This window comes from Thalia democratica, chromosome 4 (assembly GCF_965202585.1).
Source record: "Thalia democratica chromosome 4, ktThaDemo2.hap1.1, whole genome shotgun sequence".
NCBI lineage: Eukaryota > Metazoa > Chordata > Thaliacea > Salpida > Salpidae > Thalia > Thalia democratica.
In genome coordinates this window covers 37,439,545-37,462,679 of record NC_139168.1, presented here as the reverse complement: position 1 = coordinate 37,462,679, position 23,135 = coordinate 37,439,545, and the positions used below count along the sequence as shown (strand labels likewise).

Genomic DNA, 23,135 nt, shown 5'->3' with positions numbered 1-23,135 from the left:
CGTAAGGTACGCACCCGCGTAAGGTACGCAAATTAGAAATTATCTTTTTATAGTTGGTTTTTAAAACTAAACATTTAAAAATTTTTTACAGGTATTATCAGAGACGAAGACAAGCTCTTTAAAGCAAAGTTAGAAAACTGTAACAGTAACTACCAGTGACATTTCAACTACGTTTGACATTTTTACTATTTCAAAACTTTATCGTCAAATAAATGAAAATTTTATTTTTGTGAAACTTGTATTTGACTAAAACGAAATAAAATTAAAAAAAAAGTTTAGTAATATATTTAGTTAAACCAAAGTTTAGTCAAACTTGTACTAGAACTGTTTTAAAAAGAAAATTAATTATTATTATCAGTAGATAGAAATAAGAATGCAACTCTTCAAAAGAAATTAAACTCTAAAATTTATCAATATTTTTAAGTTTTAACTAACTAAGTTTAAATAACTTTTTAAGTTTAAACCACAGACCATTTTTTAAATAAATATAAAAACAACTTAAACATTGTTTTCAAAACTAATTAAGTATAACAAATATACTGTATTTTTAAAGTAAATATACTACTCAAAGATTTTGTTTAACTTCGTTTCTTTTTTCGTTTGCTTTGTTTGCTGAAAATTAAATTAAAAAAATATTAGATCGTTTTTATACAGCATGATCTGAACATCATCTAAGTTGACAGCACAGCAGAAGTATTAAAATAGTTTCAAGTCAAATTAGTTCTAAAATATTTGAACAATTGTCAAAAGCTGAACCTGGAAATTTCGAAATTATTTTCTTATATATGATTATTTAACTAAAATAATTCTATAAAAATAAGTTTCATGGCAATTAAGAGGCGACTGCTACGCTCTTTTTATTTTTTTTTAATATAAGAAACAAAAGTAAAACATTGATGTTAACAATATTAAAAACGTATGTTAAAAAAACCACTAAAGACATTGCTATTTTTTGCTAAATATAAGAATAAAATTAGATTAACTTGTTTTATTTTCGCTAAAAGTGTATGCACGCGTAAATTTTCTTGTTTATTTAAACTAAAACTTCGTTAAATAGCTTAATTATATTAAAAAACTATTGCACACACTATGTATGTGCTTGATAAAACGATAAAACTTTCAATACTTTTTTATTTTTTTAATAAGTATCTGCACAATATGTAAATTTTTCTTTATTCAACAATAAAAATTTGTTATAATAGTATTATTTAAACTATAGACTGTTGCACGCATAACTATAACAATGCAAAGTTGTAAAAAATATTTAATGAAAGCGTTTAAGATATCATTAACTTACTAATCAGGTAAGCATTTTAAAAGAAAACAAAGTTTGAAGTTATTTAGTTAAAATATACTTTATTTAATTGAATTTTTTTCTTATTTTCGTTAAATTTTAATTTTTAGATTTTAGAATTCAGTCTTAAATTTGATAAACATGACCAAAATAATGTTTTAAAGTCATGCCAATACTTATTAATTTTGTTAAAAATCATAAAACTACTACTTATTAAAAAATAATTACAATTAGTACTTTATAAAACTCGCCTCAACAAGCTGTTTTAAATCTATTTTTAATAACTTGTTTGAAACACGTTAAAGTTGTGACAATGGTAACATAAAAACTAGTAATAAACAAACATTGCAAATCATATTGTCATAAAATTACCAAAATGTCTATCATCTACGGAGCTGATGTAGAATTTAAAGAATGTGGAGTCTGTCCCTTGGAAAAGGACTTGATAAAAATTTCGCTAATTCTAGAGGTACTGACTTTTATAAAAACTTAATATGTCCTTTATTAATTTATCACTTTTAGTTAATTTTAGTTAATATTTATCATGTTTAAAGTTAATAAACGTTTTGTATATAATAAAGTAAAAGTATTTAATCATTTCAATAATTTTTATAAAAATTTAATACAGAGCGCTCAAATTGGACGAGAAAGCTACTATCGCGACTTGTTAATTAGGCACAACATCCTTCCAAAAGGCAGAAGATGCAAAAAATGCAACAACCCTTGCAGGTTTGTATGTATAGTTAATTAAATGTGATAAAAACATCTATGTTTCTTAACTATGTTTAATTATTTTCTAGAAAACATAAACATGTTCAAAAATTGATCAAGTAAAATGTTGGTTGATAACCTTGAGCAAAAAAAAAAGTACAAACTATATTTTTCATTATTACTTGAAAGTTCAAATTTGAACTAAACAAAATTCTAAACAAAAATTAAAGGGCCACTCCATAAGTAATATATAACTAAAAAATTTAATGAAAAACGCTTGTACGTCTAATTAACAACATTATTATAAAAAAATATTGAAATAAATTTCTATTGCAAGATAGTGTTAAAAATTACTTAAACTATACTTTATTTTTAAACTTCTTAAAGCCATGATTCATAAAACATTAAGGTTATAGGGGGGTGGTCGTGTTTTTTACAGGTTAATCTTAATTTATAGAGTATTAAAACAGCGAAAAAATACTATTTTATTTAAAATCTATCTTCTTCTACATTTTTAAGCAATCTTCTTCAAACTATTGTTATTGTGGTGCTATTGTTAGTGTGCTTTAGGCTTTAGATTTTAAAATTATTGGATACTCAGTTGATTCCTAAGCTAAATTTGTGAACTGTTGCTGCCACATTTTTGAAGTGATTTTTGACTGAATTTGACGTGGTGAAACTTTAAAACATAACGAGTGGCAAATAGTAGCTGAGATCAATGTTCTGCAAGATGAAGACAGGTTCTGAAGAATTTTAAGTGGCTTAAGTTTTAATGCCTAGGTCCTTCGTTGGACAATAAACTTAATAATAATTTAATTTTTAATTATTTCTAATTTAATTTTTATCTACTGATAAATATAATAAATATCTTATCTTAAACTAATATGAACTAATTATTAATTTTTTTTTGAACTTATTTGGTTTTAATAAAATAAATGTTTCACAAAATTAAAATTTTCATTTATTTGACGATAAAGTTTTGATATAGTAAAAATTTTTAAATGTTTAGTTTTAAATAAGTATCTCAAACCAACTATAAAAAGATAATTTCTAATTTGCGTACCTTACGCGGGTGCGTACCTTACGCGGGTGCGTACCTTACGCGGGTGCGTACCTCTCAAAGTTCTTACCTTACGACGTCTTTACTTTTTGAAATTTGGACTTTTTTTGAATATCTTTAAAATTAGGAAAAAGTTCCTTCAAATAATGTTGAAAAGCGTGTGCCCCGATTCGTAAGCATAACCCTATCTTTTATCAAATATTAACAAAATTATAGAAAAAGCCATATATAGTCGTATATACAAGTTTTTTACCAAGTTCAATATCTTGAATTCTTTTCAGTTTGGATTTAGGCAGAGACACTCTTCTACCTTAGCTCTGTCAGAGTTTGTTGAAAGTACATTGTCCTACTTTGATGCAGTTTGTGCTGTTTTATTAGATCTGAACAAGGCTTTTGACTGTATGGATAGAAAGATTTTGTTAGACAAATTAGAATATATTGGAACAAATGGAAAAATGCACAAGTTAATAAAATCATATTTAACTGAAAGAAAGCAATTTGTTAACTTTGGAGTGCATGAATTATAAATTAGGGCACAATTACAAATTTTAATCAAGTTTAAACTAGTACTAGAAAACGATATAAAAAGTATTCAACTATAATTTGCTAAAGTGTAATGTAAAACTTGAAATTGCTAGAAAAAAAGCTTAAGCTTCATATATAGAAAATAAGGTGATTATTTAAACTAAATCACTTTCTACAGAGCCCACTTGAAGGGCTTTTAAATAATTTATTAGGAAAATGTGATTTTTGAAATTCCAGAACATATGTTTCATAAAGACAAAAAAATATTTTATTTAATCTTCAGCTGGTTCAATTTAAAATACAAAACACTTTAGTAAACAGAGATGCAAAAGTTATAGAAAAAAGTATATATATTGTATGAATTGAATATTGTACATTACAAATATTCAGTGCAAAAATTGATCTTCCATCTAACTAAACAAACAAATTAAGTTCACAAAAACCACAGTTAAATGACTATAAAATACTTGAATTTTTTTTGTATTTTAAGAGGAGCTTTTTCAAAATTATATATATATATATAATTAAGTTATTTAACTTGATAAATTAAATTTTTCACACTGAGCCCACCTTAAGGGCTTTATTAATAAAAAAAGTTTATTTCAAGATGTGCATAGGCACGAAACTCAAGTCCTTTGAGTTTTACATCTTGAAATAAACTTTATATATATATATATATATAAAGCAGCCCTTATATATTTTTTTTTTGTTTAAAGTATTTAAATTTAAATAAAAGTTATGTAAAATAAGTTGAGCCTAGCTTTATGACCAAAAAAGTTTTTCTAATACAATTAATTTTTACCAAATTTAAAGTTTTTCACACTTTTACTTCTTATAATTTTATACCTATGATGTTATTTTTTTTAAAACTATTTTAAAAAGGAAATGAGAGTATATGATAAAAATATGTTTTATACAAGCTATAAAATTAATCCGTGGTAATGTCTTATATTTTTTAATATAGATAAAATTTATTTTTGTTTGTATTAACTAATATTTCAGATTTTTGTTTAAACCAATTGAAAATGTATGAAAAAAATGCCTCTTCACTTCGACTTATGATTTTCTCTGCTGTTTTTTATGGATTTTGTTCAGGCTCAATGAATTTTATCAATAAATATGTCATGACTTCTCTAGATTACCCTTTTCCATCAGTCATGATGCTCCTGCAACTAGTTATGTTGGCTTGTGGACTGCGACTTCTCAAGATGATGGGTTATATCAATCTCAATAGTTATGATTACAAAAATGCAAAAACCGTTGCATTACAAAGTGTTTTGTATTCAGCAAACACAGCTATAGGTGAGTCTTCAAAAACTATTGGTTTAGTGTAGTTTTTTTTAATTGACGTATTTTTTATATACTATAGTTACTTTGTTTAATTTTAAAGGAAAATTAAGTTTAAAATAAAAGAGGGTCAAGGTATTTACAAAAAAATAACTTTTGCTCTGATGTTCAAGTTTATAATTTGAACTATTAGTGTATTTTTTTAGTGTTTTATAGTAATCGTTGAAATAAATGTTTAAAAATGTAAGTGTTAAAAAATATATATATTTCTGTTGGCCAAATACAAAAACATGTTTAAGAAATTTGTGATTTAAAGTATTAGTTTTTAATTCTTCAGTGAAACCATGTTATACCAATATGTCCAACAAAATACTTTTCAAGTGATTTTTTGAAAAAATAATCAGATTTCACTTTACTTTTCAATCTTTTCAAAATTTTGCCCACCCCTAGACTAAGCAAAACAGTAAAAAAAATTAAGAATTACTTTTCATATAGTTCTTATAGATCAATTAAGAAAAAAATAGAAGCCAGATATTTTGAGGGTATTTTGTTTTTTAAGATAACAATCAAAAAGAATCATATATTAAAAAGTGTTATTGACAAAAAAATATTATTGAACACAAATTTTTTTTATTAAGTTTAAAGATTTTTTTATTTTTATGTCTTTTTTGTTTAACTTTAAAAAATACTACTTTTCATTGTTCTAAATAAAAAACTAAAAAGAAGTATTTTAAGTAAATATTGTTAAAATTCTGATATTTTTTTTGATGACTAAAGTATAAATAAATATGAGTATAAATAAGTACATATCATTAAACATGAAGTAATTTTGTTTTCAAATTGTAGTTTAAAAAACAGGTAATTAGATTGATTACTTTATTTTCTAGCTTTATTTGCTTTAAATGGAATGAATGTACCAATGTACAATGCATTAAGAAGATGTAGTCCATTTGCAACTATGATACTTGGTTACTTTGTTTTTGGAAAAAAACCAACTACGCTAGTTCTCACATCTATATTAGTTGTTACTTGTGGTGCTTTTATTGCAGGTAGATTGGTAGTTAAAATAAAATTTAGAGTATATTTTCTTAAATGTAAGAGCATTTTTTTAATTAAAGCTGTTTATTTTTATTGATGTAAATATATGATTAACATCTAAAAATTGTTTAAACAGATAAGCCATTTTTAACCTACCAAACCAAACACCTTTTTGTTTTATTTGATCCAATAACTGTAATTTGCTTGAAATTTTAAAACTTATTGTACAAGTGTATTGACAACTTGAAAGGAGCTTGAAAACTTGTTTGCTAAACTTTGAAATTGTTATTTCTTTTTTTATTAAACTTATAAAAGTGATTTTTAATTAAGGAATAATTTCATTTTGAGGTCACATTAAAAATTAGAACAAAAATCTGCCTAAAATTATCAAATATTAGAATATTTATTATCATAATATACCTTGTTACAAATAGATTTATTTATATTTTAGTAAGTTATAGATCATAAGTTTGTACTATCTGAACAGTTATTTAAAATTTAAGTATTAACAAATTGCATAAAAAGTTGTCTGTTTCTCTTGGCAAGCAAAATGCAGAGAACGCTTATAAAAATTCAACTTGTTTCAAAGCTTCATTATTAGCCTTTGAACTGAACAAAGTTTAGCTTTATTTGAAAAATAATTTTAAATACTTAACTAAGCTAAAAATCCTTTAATTAGATGATCAAAAATCTCAATAATGTTACAACAGCTTATGGTGACCTCGCTTTTGACATGACAGCTTATGTGTTTGGTAGCATTAGTGTGTTTCTAATGGCGTGCAATCTCACAATGGTGCAGTACAATGGCACTGAGCGTTTGTTCTCTACAAATGATTTACTGTACATAAACTCCATAAACTGTATCCCTATCATGGCGCTCGTTTGCTGGAGTTAGTGTTTGTTTCAATTAATTTGCTTACTGATGAGCTTAAACCAAATCCATTAAAAAATAATTAATAGTTATAATTAGTTTTTATTTGAAATGTAATCAAATTAAGCTAAAGTTTTTATAATTAAAAGTGCTGTTTTTTTATAGTTTTTGCTTTAAATGTTTAAACAATGATTTAATTTAGTTTTCATAAATTTTTATAAGATTAGTAAACTGAATATTTTTATCATGGATAGCTAAAAATACAACACTTAAAATTTATTCTGAATTTTACTTATTCATTGGTAAGTTGTACAAAACTGTGTTAAATAAAAAAGACAACTTTACTAAAACTATATACATTCTTTAAATTCTTTAATTTTTAATTCTATTGTGGGCATCACTATGAAAAATTAAACTTATAAAGTTAATAAAATGTTGACTTGAAAATAAAGTGTCATTATTTTTATTGCCTCAAATTGTTTTTTAATTTTTAAAAATTTTTTTGATTATATATTTTTTTAGAATTTCTTATATAAAACCTTTTTTTAACTTGTAGCTTCAAAACTAAATTGAAACTAGTATCTGTTACGTATTTACTAATTTAATTTTAAGAAAAACGTTTTAATAGTATGTTTAATAAATATTATCTACTTCACAAACAACATAAAAAAAATTATTTATTGTAACGCATGAGATATTTTCTAACGTTCAGTTGCCTAAATATTAATTTCAGTGATTTGACACTAAGCTTGCTAGATTTGTGATAAATAATAAGAAAACTTTTAAAGTGCAATCTGATGAGATACTGCAAGTGAATTACTTGAGTGACAGCCGGCTGATACCAGCGCTCATACTTGTCGTAGTGTCGGGCTGCTTCCTCAACTACTCAATGTTCCTCTGCACAACTGTCAACTCTGCATTGACTACTACATGCGTTGGCGTCATAAAAAGCGTTGCCACAACCATTATTGGTATGACTTAGTTTACTAAAAAGTTATTATAAAGGTAAAATTTTATTCGAAACTATGTTTAATTAAAATCAAATCAAATGGGTTAAGCTGACTAAGTTTTTGCTGTCAAAACTTATTAGTCTGTTTTGATTTGCGTATTTGCACTATAAAAGAGTTAGACCAAAATTATGAGTTCTTTAACTATACTTTTTTTATTATTGATTTATAAATTTTAAACAATCTCAAGTAAATTTATATTTTATATAGTTATATTATAGTAAATGTAATTATATTGACTTATATTTTATCAACGAGTTTTAAATTTGTATGATATTTATTTATCTTTGATTACACAAAAATAATCACAAATACTTACGCTATAAAGATTTCTATAAGATCAAGTTTCGCAAAACCAGGTTCAGACATATTTTACTTTATTAATTTATTGTAGCAAATACTTATAAAAGCTTGAGGACAGACTGTCAAATGAAATATAAACCAAATGATATTTATTTTAAAGCTTTCGTTTTATTACAAATTTTTCGATTAAATTTGGCTTCAAAAATGAATCATTTGTTAGAATAAAACGAAAGCTTTGAAATAAATGTTATCTGGTTTATATTGGTTTACTTATACATACTTTCAAACCAATCAGAAACGCTTTGAAAAAGTTTTTCATTGGTTTGTATTTCATTTGAAAATTTATTTTGATGGTGTTTCAAGTATTTGCTACTATAAATTGTTTCTATCGTTAATAATTATACTCATAATATCAAAAAAATTAAATACAGTTAAAATATATTTGATTATAGTTGAACGAAGTAAAAGAGCAATTTGATTGTACTCTTTAGTTAGTTTACTTTATTAAATATATTTGAATTACTTAAGTATGCATTATTTGATAATTTTATCTGATATAATTTTTTATCCAGTGTTTTATTTTGTTTAAAAAGCAAACAAATAAGTTTTTTTTGTTATAACTTCTAATTAAATTTTGATTTTTGATTAATTTGTTCAATTTAACTTTAATACAAGTTTTAACTTGTTCTAAATAGTTTTACATAAAAAAAAAATATAAAAGTTTTTGATAATGTTTTCAAAAGTAAACAATAAATATGTGTTATCTACTTACTTGTGTTTGTTTATTGTAGCAGTGTGAAATGTAACGTTTTCATTGTAGTAAAAAAAGTTAGAGTTAGTCGTTAGAAGGTATAAACAATTAAAAATTTTCGTTTTCTTATCTCTACAATTTACTATCACTCATGGTTACATATTTTATCTTATATATTTATTTAACAACTTCTATATAGTTCGATATGGTGTGGTAAATCTAGTTTATTTTTTTTTTTTTATGTCCACTAAATTCCTGCTTTTTTTTCATCTATTGAAAAATTATTTTTTACTAGTAAAGTTCATATATATTGTCGTTCCGTTTATATTTTTTCGGTACTTTTATGCTTTTTAAACTATCTTGTAAATTTATGAGGAGAAACTACATTTTCTAGGTAATTTTAAGTGCTTAAGTAAATATTTATAAAAATATTCTACGAACATGTATGACTGAAATCTTTATAAATTTTAGGTTTATAGTTAAGCGCTTCTTATTAAATGAGTTTTTTTTTTGCTCATAAATTAGTTTTAAACAAGACTATGAATAAAATAAAAATTGAGAGTTTTTAAATATATTTTTTTTATAAATAATTTTCGTCTAGAAATTGTAAAAATTTTAATATATAAAATTTTAACAGTTATTAACTTAAATATTGTTTATTTTATTAAAATTTTATTTTCTTAAAATATCATAAGCTTTTTATAGGTTATAATACACCTGTGTTTAAAATCTTAAAAATTAATTAACAAGTACTAATAGTTCATTTGTACATAGGAATGTTCACATTCGGTGGAGTCGTTTTCACTGCCCCCTTTGTTTTCGGACAAACGCTGAATTTTCTGGGAAGCTGTGCATATGCCTACGGAAAATACAAACTGCAAACTAAACAAATGCTGCCTAAATAACTTGATTGTTTTTGAACCCAAACTTTTTTGTGAATGATCTAGTGGTACAAATTTATTTACAGTTTTGAAGCATATAAACAAAATATTTTTCTATGCAATATTTGATAAGTTTTCTAACTAAAAAGACAACTCATATTTTAAGTGTAGGTGTAATCTTATTTATTCATAACATTATTAACAATAACTATACAAGTTGTAGTTTATACTTATATTTAATTAAACCCAGGCTTGTCAAAAAGCCTTAGAACCTGGAATTTGACAATTTAGGCTAAAAAACCTGGAATTAGAAAATTAAAAAAAAAACCTGGAATTTTAAACAATGTTTACATTGTTAATTAATAAAATTTCGATTTGACACAAAAAATGTATCGTATTGATAAAAAAAATTGTCGTCATCATTTTTTTTAATTAAAAAACACATTTAAAGTAGTTTTACAGTATCTTTTCAATGTTTTTATACTATTTAACTCAGTTTTTTACCTTAAACTTTAATTTAAACTAAAAATAGACCTGAAAACGTGTACTTTTGAAAACCTAGAGGAAATTTTGGAATTTGGATAAAATTTTCCAAAAACACTTAGCAACTCTGTAAACCTAAGTTTATGTTGTTATAAATCTATAGACTATCTATAAGCATTGTTTTAATAATTGAAATTTTTTGTTATAAAAAACATAGCAGTAAAAATTTTAATGATTTTCAAATACTTATAAATAACTTTAAAGTTACTTTAGTTTGGATTTTAAATCAGTGGTCATTCTTATTGTTATTTGATTATGTTTGTAGTCTTTTTACTTAGCATAAATAAAATCTTTAATGTATACATATGTTTTATGCGTTTCTTTTATTACTAATATTTAGTTCAATAACTTATTTAGCAATATTATTATCAATGTCCTTATACTATATTTTATTTGTTATCCTTAAAAGTAAGTTTGTAATGAAATGCTAAATCTATAGAAGTTAACTTTTTTTAGCAATTATAAATATTTTTATTTTATTGAGCTTTTTTGGTACTTCACTTATTTTATCTTTAAAACATTGTATATGTTTCTATGTATTATTTTCTGTAACCCATTTAAAACGAACAAAAAGCTTAAATAACCGTTATACAGCCAATTATGTTTTTTTTTTTGCTGCTTAATTATTTAATAACTAAAAAACCTTAAATGTTGCATTTTATGCGAAAGTTTTACACTTGGACTCAAAAAAGGTTTTTTACAGCCATTTAACTGCAGTTTACATAATGTTTTATTAACTTAAATTCTATAGAAGCCATATGAAATTTGTTTATCATTATCTACTATACATATGAAGCTTTATTAATTTGCGTTTTTATACTACATTGAGCTAAAATTGCATTCCTACTAATTTGCACAGACGTACAATTGTAGTTGTTCATTTTTGTAGCTGAAATTTTCTTTGCAACCTGTTATTATTATTGCTTTTTGTAACATTACTTTTTTTATTATTAAACTTACATCTTTTTACCTATAGTACACTTTTTATAGAATAATTTTTATTTTATCGTAATAAAATTAAAGTCTGATATAAAATAGTCGTTTTTTATAGTTATTAAAGTAAATCAAGTAATTGTAAACATCTTTTTAATATACTTATAATTAAAAAAAAAATTATCAAAAATGTTTCACTTTTGTTTATGATTCATTGATATAAATGTTTCTGCTTTGAAATACGTTGTAAACAAGGTAAAGTAAAAACTAATTGAAATCCGGATAAAAGGTTTACGATAAAAGAGCAGATTGTAAGCCAAGTACAGTACAACTAAATTGTATGTACTGATTAGACTAGTGTAATGAGTTTTTAGCTGTATATATATTTTGAAGTTTTATTACTAAAAAGCTGAAGTTTTATTTTTAGCCAATAGTTTTTATCATGAGTTACCCATTAAAGATTTTGTTATTCACTCAAAATATTTAAAAAGGCTACTAATAAAATTAAATAATGTGCACCTTAAGATTGTTCCTCAAATCTTTCATCAATAATTAACTAAATAAATATACAAAGTTGAGAAAACAGTACAATACTTTATACATGTTAGCAATACTAAAAAATTACTGCATTTACTAGTTTAAATTGACCACACAAAACTATGCATAATATCTAGATAAAAAAATATTTTATTTAACTTTTATTTTTTCCTTAAATTGTACTTAATACAACAGTTTTAATTTATTATTATATCTAATAATGCTAAAACTTAACTTTTTAAACATATCAATCATATCTACTAATATATTTTTTGATCATGCTTGTTTTATGAAGGTAAGATTTTTTGTTGTTGTAAGTTTTCTATCCTACGATGGACCCAGGCATCAAACACTTCAACTGAAAGACAGATAAGGTAAACACAAAAAGAAAATATAACATATAAAAATTTTATTGTCAGAAGAAAGGAAGCTTAAATAAATTAGAAATATATAGATTAACATTTAAAAAAAATTAACACATAAAAATTTTACAAAGCATCAAATGTCAAAAATTTGAATGTATTGACTAACCACAAACTTTGTCAAAACCCGAAGCACATTAACAATAAACATACCAAAAAATATTTACCGATTATATTGAAAAAGGACTTGTTATATTATAAAGTAATAAACGATGAACTTTACCGTAAGATCAACAACAACAGCATCCGAGACAATCCTACGACCGGTTTCGTCCTAATTGAGACTCATCAGGCAGGAATAGTTGCGAAAAACCGCCATTGTGATCTCAAACAAGCGGGCTTAAGTACAAAGTTCTGAAGCGACCGTTTGTGGGTAAAGTTCAAAAAATCACACAGCTAAATCATTCACAGCCCAACGTGTCAGACATTGTCAGCTTATTGTGAGATTATAGTCTGCGCTCGTTTGATCGGTTTTAGCCAGTATTTATTTCGGCCATCATCAACAAAGTTGAGATTTTTTATGCCATCGATAATGAACAATGAACTTTACCGCAAGATCAATTACAACAGCATCCGAGACAATTCTACGACCGGTTTCGTCCTAATTGAGTCTTATCAGGCAGGGATAGTTGCGAAAAACCGCCATTGTGATATCAAACAAGCGTGCTTAAGCACAAAGTACTAAAGCGACCATTTGTGGGTAAAATTGAAAAATGAATTATTTATAAGGGAAAGGCGCTGCGGACAAATTATATCAAGCTATAGACTAAACCAAATTTAAAAATTAAATGATGAAAAATAAAACAACTTATTTATAAGTTTTACTGATAAATATTTAAATTTTTCTAATAACTTTAATCAAAATTATTGAAATTGCAAGAAACTAATTTATTTAGATGCTTGTTTAAAATTTCAACTAAAAGACAAAAAAAAATATGCCAAATATCATTATTAAAATGATGTCTGCATGTAAGTCTTTTGTTACTTCCTCTCAGAAAATACTTGTTTTTGTCTAAGCTTCAAGTATGGATTGTAAATTAGTTGTAGTTTAGCCGTTAATTAATTTAAAAAAAAGTCTTCTAAATTTAAATGATTTAATATTAAGTTTTGTTAGTCTATCAAGGTAAGATGTATAAGAGATATTGCAGCGGTTAAAACTACTCTAGTAACTTTTCTCTGAAGAAATTTTGTATGGTAAATATATTTTTAAAAGTATATAGACCAGATTGTGTTATTGTATTCTAACTTAGGACGAATGTATATAAAAAACAACTTTTATATAACTTTTAGATTAGAAAAATCAACTAATATTAGTTTGCTCACTTTAAGAATAAAATAAACTTAAAACTATACTTGTCAAGATTATAAGGCAATAAATAAACAGATAGATAATTTCAATTTGTAAAAGGCTTAAAAAATGTTAATAAAACGAGTAAAACTTTTACAGCGTTTAATTTAGAAAGTATGTGTTAAAAGTTTTTTAAAACTTCTCATGACCAATAACTTATTTTTGATTTTTTTAGTTAGAACTATTGCTTAAAGTTTTTATATAACATTAACTTTCGATTTTCAAGCTTTAAATATTTATTAGCTAGATTTTGAAAATGTTTTGGAACAATTAAATTATATTTACAATTTTTTTTTTCTTTTTGTGAAAGACCTGCAATATATTTATAGTAATTTTATTTAGTTTAATGCACTTATTATTGATGAATTAAGCAATTATAATGAATTTTGTCGGATATTCGAATTACTTTATTGGTATATAACAAGATTGAAACTAAAAAATTTTAATATTTACTATCATAGTTTTTGTCTGTCGAAGTTCAAAGTAAAGTCCCAAATTAATTTAGATCTAAAACCTTTTAATTTTATATGCATAATTTTAATTTAGTCATAATATTTGTAAAACCTCAAATAAAATTAAAACAAACAGTTCTATTATTAAAACCTTAAGAACTCGTTATAAAAAAGAATTTTATCAGTTGAATAAAATTTTTTTGAAGATAATATGCATTAAAAATAAAAATCTCTGATATAAAGTCACTTTGATGATTACTTACTTATTTTTCTTATATGTTGTTTGAAAATTCTAGTAAGTTAAAATAGCTGCGTTCATATTTTTTGGAAATTTTTTGTTCACTATTTAAATGCCTTTTTATGTAAAGTTGTAACTAATTAAATTTTTTTATTGTATGATTTTCTTTCCTTGAAGTTTTAAAGTTATTATTTTTAACTCTAAAAAGTTGATATTAGTTTGTGGTGTATGACTTTATGACTGAAAAGTCTTTTTTACACCATTTCCTTAGATCACATTTTTGAGCATTTCTTTTTTCGTGTTTAAAAAACTGTTTTAATTTTAAGACTTATTATTCAAATAATATAAAATATGTTTTATCATTAAGTAGTAAAATTCTTCTGCCCGTTTAAATTTTTTCACGATAAATATTTAGATTATACCTAGCGTACAACACAAATATGTTATGTACTTTTTTGTCTTTATATACAATATATGGTCGGGCAAAGTTTTTCGTTGGCGAGCCGAACTCTATACAAAATACCATTGCTGGCTAGTGGCTGCGACTTAGTTTTAGTAAATTACACTATTAAGATCTCTTAATGAAAAAAAATATACTAAAATGATCAATTCAAGGGATTCCTGAGTACAAAAACAAAGTTTTTTTTGAGGTTGTCTCGAATGCTGTTGTCGTTGGTCGTGTGGTGAAGTTTATCATTTATTATTGATGGCGCAAAACATCTCAGTTTTGTTGATGATGGTCGAAATACATATTGGTTAAATTAAAAATAAAGTAAACGAATACCTTAGTTTTTTTTATTTTTATATAGAAAAAAGTATTGAAATTATAAGTTATTGATAAAAAGTATTTTCAAGTAGATATTACTAGTCTAAAAATTAAAAAATTCAAGATTTAAGTCTTACACTTTTATAGATTCTAAAGTTATATACCAAAAATAAGGCTGTTAGAATGAAATCAAACTTGAATCTAAAATATTTCAGCATTTAATAATTAATGACCGTAAACTCTGTAAACAGAATAAAATAAAACCTATTTATTGTTTCTTTTTTAAATTTAGATTGCGATAAGCATAAAACATAAACACCTATGTACTAATATTCTACTGCTGGAGATATACACTTTTAAATATTATTATCGTAGAATGTTTTAGTTTTATGACACAGCTTTTGGAATTTTGGTTTAAGTAAACTTTAATTATATACTTTTCGAGCTTAAAAGTTAAAATTCGGTACAAAATTCAGAAGTTATTAAGAAGGGGTAAAATATTTTATAAGTTTTATTTTTTTTGAAACACATGCTGAAAAAGTTAAGAAAAAGTCTTAATTTACTGTCCTGGAGTCTGGAAAAGGTATAAAAGGTATCCGTGGTGTGCAACTCGATAACCGAAAAGATTTATTGTACACCAGGACCTGGGACCAATATTTTGAGCTTCATTTTTTTCGTCCAAAGAAATATAATAGTAATAATTAACAAAATAATAGTATTTTGATTGTTTATCAAAACATTTTTAATAAATGTCATTTACAAAAATTTGCTCTTGCACTAACAATTTTATAGAATTTTTATCAACATATTCTACAAAAACCAAAAACGTATAATGATACTAGTTTTAATTGTTAAAAAGCTTAAGAAAACTACTGATTTTAAAGTAAATTTGAGGTTTAGAATGGTTTTGCAGTTTTTGCTTTAAGCATTATGCAAAGACAAAAGTCAGCCTTTAAGGCATACTGATTTTTTAAAGTAAAAAAACATCAGGTTGTACATTATACTATTCTTTTTTTAACGATTAAAGTTATGCATTAATTGTAAAAACTAAAACTGTTATTTTTATCTTTAAGTTGTTTTCTTTTTTTTTTAATATTAAAATTATTTCTATTAAAGTATTTAGATGACAATTACTTACGGTAATTCTTTTTATACTAAAAATCATCATTGTGCATGTCTACATTTATGTCTTAATTTGTTTTTATTTAAAGTAGTGTACCGCATTTGTAATTTTAGTTTATAATATGAATTAAACATTAAAATAGAATTAAAACTAAGTTTGTTTTATAAAATCGGTCGGAAGGTTTATATTTTTAATGTACCAGTTTTGTTAGAAAATAATTTACGCGAGCCAGATGGGTAAGAAAAAAATATTCACAGGTCGCTTTTGGAAAATTTTGCTGAAAATTTAAACGCTTTATTATAGTAAATTTTTGAAAAATGATCATTAAAAAGCTCAACTCTATTGTTTATTCAAGTTTGTTTTAAAAACTTTTAAAATAAGCGAATTTTTATGTGTCACTTAAAGTTTTGTTCAATAAATTTAAGCTAAACAAATTTCCATGGATCCGATATTTAAGCTTAGTCAGTTCAGTTGTATGTGGCCCGCTGACGGTAGTTTGCAGTCTCCTGTTTTAGAACAAAAACGTTTGTTACTGAATATGCATACATTTTGAAATTACCAAATGTTAAATTTATAAAACGTACAGAAAGTAACATGTGCTCATGTTGCTAACAAATGCTATAATATACTATTTTTAAAATACGACCATAGATTTTCAGAATACCTCAATTTTTCTCTTTTTCCATTTTAGTCTCACTTTCTCATAGCATATCTTTCTTATTATTTATTTTAAAACCAAACTTTTTTTTATGTTTAGTTGAACGTTTCTTTGACTTTCAAACAAAGTAAAAGAAAAATTTTATTGGGGCTTACTTTTGAAGCAGCGGCCCTTTGAAAAAATGGTCTTTTTAGCATTATTTTTCCGTTTGCAGTAGAAATACCAAAAAAAAAAAAAATTATAACAATTTTTTTTTTTTTAATTAAAGGTCTTTATATTATCTCAAAGTTATATATAATTTTTTTTTAAATTTCAACTTAAAATGAAAGATCTGGGCAAAAATATGTTTTTGTGTTTTAGCAGCACTTAGGACAACAATATTGTTTTGCCTTATTGAGAGAAAAATATCAAAGATATTCTCTTTTTTTTTATTTATTCTTGCTAATTAAGGTTTAATTAATAGGTTATTGTTTTATTTTTTTTCTTAACCTGTTGTACTTTGTTTAGTACGACCCCTAAAAGTTAACCTTTTTATAAAATTTCAGTGTTTTTCTGCTGATTATTCCACAAATAAGTCGCTAATTAGGTAATTTCCCAATTATTTGCTAATGACAGATTCTAGTTGTAAGTTATAAAACAAATTATCAAATATAATAAAATTTCAGGTCTATATTGGTGCAAGATTAAAAAAATAAATCAAATACAATTTAATTTAGGCTTGATATTGTGGACATCATCCTATTAAATTAAAAATGGACTTTGGTTGTAATTGTTAAAAGTTAAAATAATTAAATCCATGAAAAATTATTCTATTAGTTTACATTAGTTTGTTACACTGGTAATACTTTCTAAAAGACTAATGATTTATGACCAATATCGAGACTAAATAATACCTCTCCCCCTTTGACCTTAAGATTTAAAATGAGATATATTTTTTTTTGGTTAGATTACTAGATAATTCAGGATTCATTGTGTTCATAACTTTGTTTTTTTATGTAAAACATTGTTAGAGTACAAACATTTTGTTTTGTCACATCACAACCACAATTTAAATAAATTTTATTACAAAACCTAAAATTACATGAAATTTACTTGCCGTTTATACTCAAAGCTATGATATATGCCCAAATTAATTTTTATCAAAAAATATGTTTATTCCCCCCTCCAGCCTATGGCCTTTATAAAATTATAGACATAAGTATTTATTATTTGGTTATCATACTTGTCAAGCTTGATTTATTTGTTAGCATACTCCTGAATAAGACTCTAATGGTGTTATATCACCATTTAGACAACTTAGTCATGTGCATACAACAAAGTTTGTTAACAATTTTATAAACATATAATTATAATAATAAATATAACAGCAGTATATTTAACATTATTCTTAACAATTAATTGAAAATATGAGTTTATAATTTCGTCATTTAACCACTGTTCCCCTTGTAGTGTTTTTATATCTTTACCTTTAGGACAATAGGAACCTATTGTCCTAATTATTTCACTATCTAATTTTTTCAGGCTATTATTATAAATTTTAATTACATTGTAAAACTGTTTGCTGTAATTCCTGTTAGCACAATAATTATGGTCATTGTGAATGCAATCAAAGAAATTTTTGTCCAACTCTAGTTTTTGATAAACCGGTTTAGTTTTTGGAGCTATATAATACTTAGTTTTAATAGGCTTTAATGCAGGAGTCACACATCGCTTTTTGCTCCAGTTTTCCTGAACAATGGATAAACAAGTTTGTTCATCCAACGGTCTTGATCGAATAACTTTTGTTATTTTTCTTTTTCTTACAGACGTTGACTCCTGCATGTAATCATTATAAAAGGCTAGCCTTTCATATAAACGTGTAGTTAAGGCATTATATAGAATTTCAATAAAATTTTTTAGGTTGTACCGTTTGTTTTCAAAAATGGAATGTTTAATTACTCTAAACCAATTTTCCACATGGCCGTTGGTGTCTCTGGTTTTATTTATATTAACCATGTGTACACCCGACCATAGTGAAAAAATTGGCATATACTTGTATAACATAAAATTAAAAATTGATGGGCAGTATAAAATATTACGTTTACCATTGCTATGTATTTTAGCTGTCTGCTCAGCCACAAAATGCACTGACTGGAAATAATAATAAAAAGGTGACCCTTTGCACAACCCTACCTCAAAATTTGAATAAAAATTGTTATTTTCAACAGTTGTACTATCAATATCAATTTTTAAGTCATTTAAATTTAATGTTGGATTATTAATTTGCTTATTTATTTCATTTAAACTTTCTAAAAAATGTTTAGATTCAAATTCTGAAAGAAAAACAACTGCTACATGGTAATAAAATTTTTTGGCATTTACTAAATCAGTGCAATTTTGTAGCCTTGCAAAACAAAATAAAAATTTATTTTTAATAATTTTTTTTTTGGTTACCTTACTTAGATTAGTTGATATGGATTTTATTAAATGGCTACTACATAAGTGTATTATAGTAAAAAACGAAAAATCAGAAACTTCTTTGACCTTTGTACATACCTCAAATGATCTTTGTAAATATGACTTAAGGTCACATTTATTGAAAATCTCAGTTGAGGCATGTACAAAGGCCCATGAGAAGTCCACCTCGATTTTTTGAACGAGGTGGGAACTTCGTAAATTTAAATCAAGTAATTGTAAGAATTTCCCTAGCCAAGTTTTTATAGAATGCGTTGAATGGTCAGTGAGTATGGCATCTGCCACACTCACTTGAGGACAAACCTGGGAAGAAACATTAACACTAGGCAAGCATACAGAGTAATAAAATGGTTGTTTTTCTTGAAATTTATTTAATAGACTTCCAGTACAATCAAGATGCAAAGATAAAAACTTTTTATGCTTTATTTCTTGTTTGATACATTTAAATGCATCTTGATGTACCAGACACAACCTTAGAGGTGTGTGACATATTTCTCTTATAAATTTAATTGTATTTAATTCTTGTAGCTTTTTGAATTTAATTATTTCTAAAAAAGGGTCCTTATCTAACTTAGATTTTTTAAGGTGGTCACTCTTAAGGCTACAAAGTTGCTGTTTAGAAATGAAATCGCTTTGTTTAGCTTTCTCTGTATGCTTGCCTGAAAGTTCCTCTAGTCGACGCTTTTCAAGCAAACTATAATAAACCTGGCTAGGGTTTTTAGCTTCTGACAGCTGTTGTCTTAAATTGTTTTTAGCTTCTATTGTTAAATTTTTAAGAACTAACTTTTTCTTAAATTGTTTTTGAAATACTTTATTATGTAATATGTTACCGGTTTGATCTACTTTAAAAACTAAATCTGTATCTGATAATAAGTTAGAATTAATCAAACTAAATTTATAGGTTGCTGGGCAACCTTTATAACAACAATGAAAATTAATAATAGCTAAGGGATAAGATTCTTTAGTATATTTACTATAAACTACAAGATTACATAAATTATTAATTTTGGAAAAAGTTCTATTTACATTTACACACAAGTTTTTATCAAAAATATTATTAACCAAAAAAATTTCGTGAAATTTGAATTGAATATTAAAACTTTTAGGAATAACTAAGTTCGGACCATCAAAGTCTTTGCTGAGTTCAGCAAAGACTTCTTTATTTTTATTGTATAAAAAAGATTTTACTCTATTAATTAGTATTTTTAATTTTGAGGGTTGTACATTTAAATCCAAATTATAATAATTAAAGGCTACTAGCTTATAACATTCACCCACAGGAAGGGTTTTTAAATTATTAAAATATTTAGTTTCAATAAGGGATTTGCATATTTTCTCTAACTCAATTGGACTTTCTCCTTTTCTTCCTCTCTTTATTTTTTGAAATGGCATGTTTTAAATAATTTAATGTAAGTAAAAGTAAATTAACTAATAAGAATAAATTTTAAAGCAGCTGTGATTGAATTAATTGTAATAATAATATGAAAAATGATAATAATTTTAATGCCTTTTGATAAGTTAAATACAGCCACTATGACATTTTAAATTTGAAAAAAGTGTCATTAGAAACTGGATGGGAAATTCCCTAATCAATAATTTGTGTTTTGCAAATCTTGAAGCGGCTGGTTTGTTAAATAATTTTGTTGTACTTCTCGAAGAAAGACCTATATAACAGTTTTATTAGCTTCAATAACTATTTCAAAGCATTAATTGATATTAAAAAAGTGTATATACTTGTTAATATAGGACTAACATTAATTAGGAAATAATAAATATGGATAATAAAAATAAAACCAAGAACATAAACTAGAAATTTACCAATTTTTTATTTTTTTATGTTTTTTATGTTTTAAAATTTATGTATTGAATTTTATTTATAACTAAACTAAAAAAGTATATATACTTGTTATCATAGGACAAACATTAATTATGATACAAAATTTGAAGAGGCTGGTTTATTAAATAATTTTGTTGTTCTTCTCACTAAATGTAATATACTATAAATGTTTTAGTATAAAGACCTCTATTATATTTTTATTAGCTTCAATAACTATTTCAAAGCATTAATTTGTATTAAAATATTAATTTCATTTGTTAATATACGACTAACATTAATTAGGATATAGTAACTAAGGATAATAAAAATAAAATAAAGAACATAAACTAAAATTTACCAATTTTTATAGTTTTAATATTATAAAGCTTTTTTAAATTTATGTATTTTAATTTATTCAAAGTTAAACTAAAAACGTATATATACTTGTTATTATATGACTAACATTTATTAGGATATAATAACAAAGGATAACAAAACTAAAATGAAGAACATAAATTGAAATATATTCTTAATTGTTAAATCAATAAAAATATGTTAGTATAATCAATTATGAACCTATTTTGTAAACATAATAAAAAGTCTAAATCGACAAATGAATTTATTTAGTTATTACGTTTATTCAAGTATAATTCACGCTATTTTATTCACCTATTTTGTTATACAAATTTACTTATGCGTTTTTTTCGTCAAAAAATTATATTATATGTACGTTTATATGAAAAACCTGATTGATTTTTATTTTTTTGTTTTTTATGTAAAAAGACCTCAATTCAATTTTTTTTTTAAACGTTGTTGTCCTAATTTATACTAAAATTTTTTGTTATCGCTAAGTTTTTTCCATGAAAACAGCTTAACTTATAAATGAAAAAAAATTGTTAGAGAATAATATCTGATAAAAAAATTTTGATATTTACATTTAAAAAGTTGATATTTGTTTGACGTATTAACGATGTTTTTATGTTCATTTTAAATACAAACTATATTTAATGTAATTATTTTAGGTGAAAATAATTAAGTTATAATGTCTTATTCTATATCTTTAATTTTTTTTTTTCTTATTTTTTTTCTGAGTTTAACTATTTAAGATCATTCACTATTGATTTTTATATAATTTTTTAACTAAGAGTACGTTCCTTTTTAATTACTTGTTTAAAAATTTGTTTTTTATTAGTATTTATGAAAAAAATCAATAACACTTATCGGTTTTTATTCAAAAAACAAAAAAAAAGAACTAACAAAATTATAACTTAAATCAGTTCATTAATCAGCATAAAAGCGCACAAATATTTTTAAAATCCTTCTAACATTCGAAATTCGCAAGTGTATTTTTAAATAAAGTTATTTAAGATTTTTAGTTAACATTTCTTTGATTTTTTAGTGTTATAGCATATTTTCGTCCCTGCTTTCGTTATAATTTAAAAAATTAGAAAACCTTTTTTGCTCTTTAGCGTCACAAACTTTTGTCGAATCAGTGACTTATTTGTGGAATAATCATCAGATGAAAAACAGTGATATTTTATAAAAAGGTAAATTTTTAGGGGTCGTACTAAACAAAGTACAACAGGTTAAGAAAAAAAATAAAACAATAACCTATTAATTAAACCTTAATTAGCAAGAATAAATAAAAAAAAAGAGAATATCTTCGATATTTTTGTCACAATATGGCAAAACAATAGTGTTGTCCTAAGTGCTGCTAAAACACGAAAACATATTTTTGCCCAGATCTATTATTTTAATTTGAAATTAAAAAAAAAATTATATATAACTTTGAGATAATATAAAGACCTTTAATTAAAAAAAAAAAAATTGTTATAATTTTTTTTTTTTTTGGTATTTCTACTGCAAACGGAAAAATAATGCTAAAAAGACCATTTTTTCAAAGGGCCGCTGCTTCAAAAGTAAGCCCCAATAAAATTTTTCTTTTACTTTGTTTGAAAGTCAAAGAAACGTTCAAATAAACATAAAAAAAAGTTTGGTTTTAAAATAAATAATAAGAAAGATATGCTATGAGAAAGTGAGACTAAAATGGAAAAAGAGGAAATTCGAGGTATTCTGAAATTCTATGGTCGTTTTTAAAATGCCATACATTTTTTTTT

General features: G+C 24.3%; 1 protein-coding gene across 1 annotated transcript; it reads left to right on the top strand.

The window, feature by feature from the left end:
- The first annotated feature begins 4,605 nt into the window (after positions 1-4,605).
- On the top strand, positions 4,606-10,154 carry LOC145834457 (uncharacterized). Its single transcript, XM_082941892.1, has 5 exons — positions 4,606-4,892; positions 5,765-5,926; positions 6,626-6,805; positions 7,575-7,757; positions 9,622-10,154. The coding sequence occupies exons 1-5, from the start codon at positions 4,616-4,618 to the stop codon at positions 9,750-9,752; spliced, it is 933 nt and encodes a 310-aa protein (XP_082798018.1). The 5' UTR covers positions 4,606-4,615; the 3' UTR covers positions 9,753-10,154.
- Positions 10,155-23,135: the final 12,981 nt, after the last annotated feature.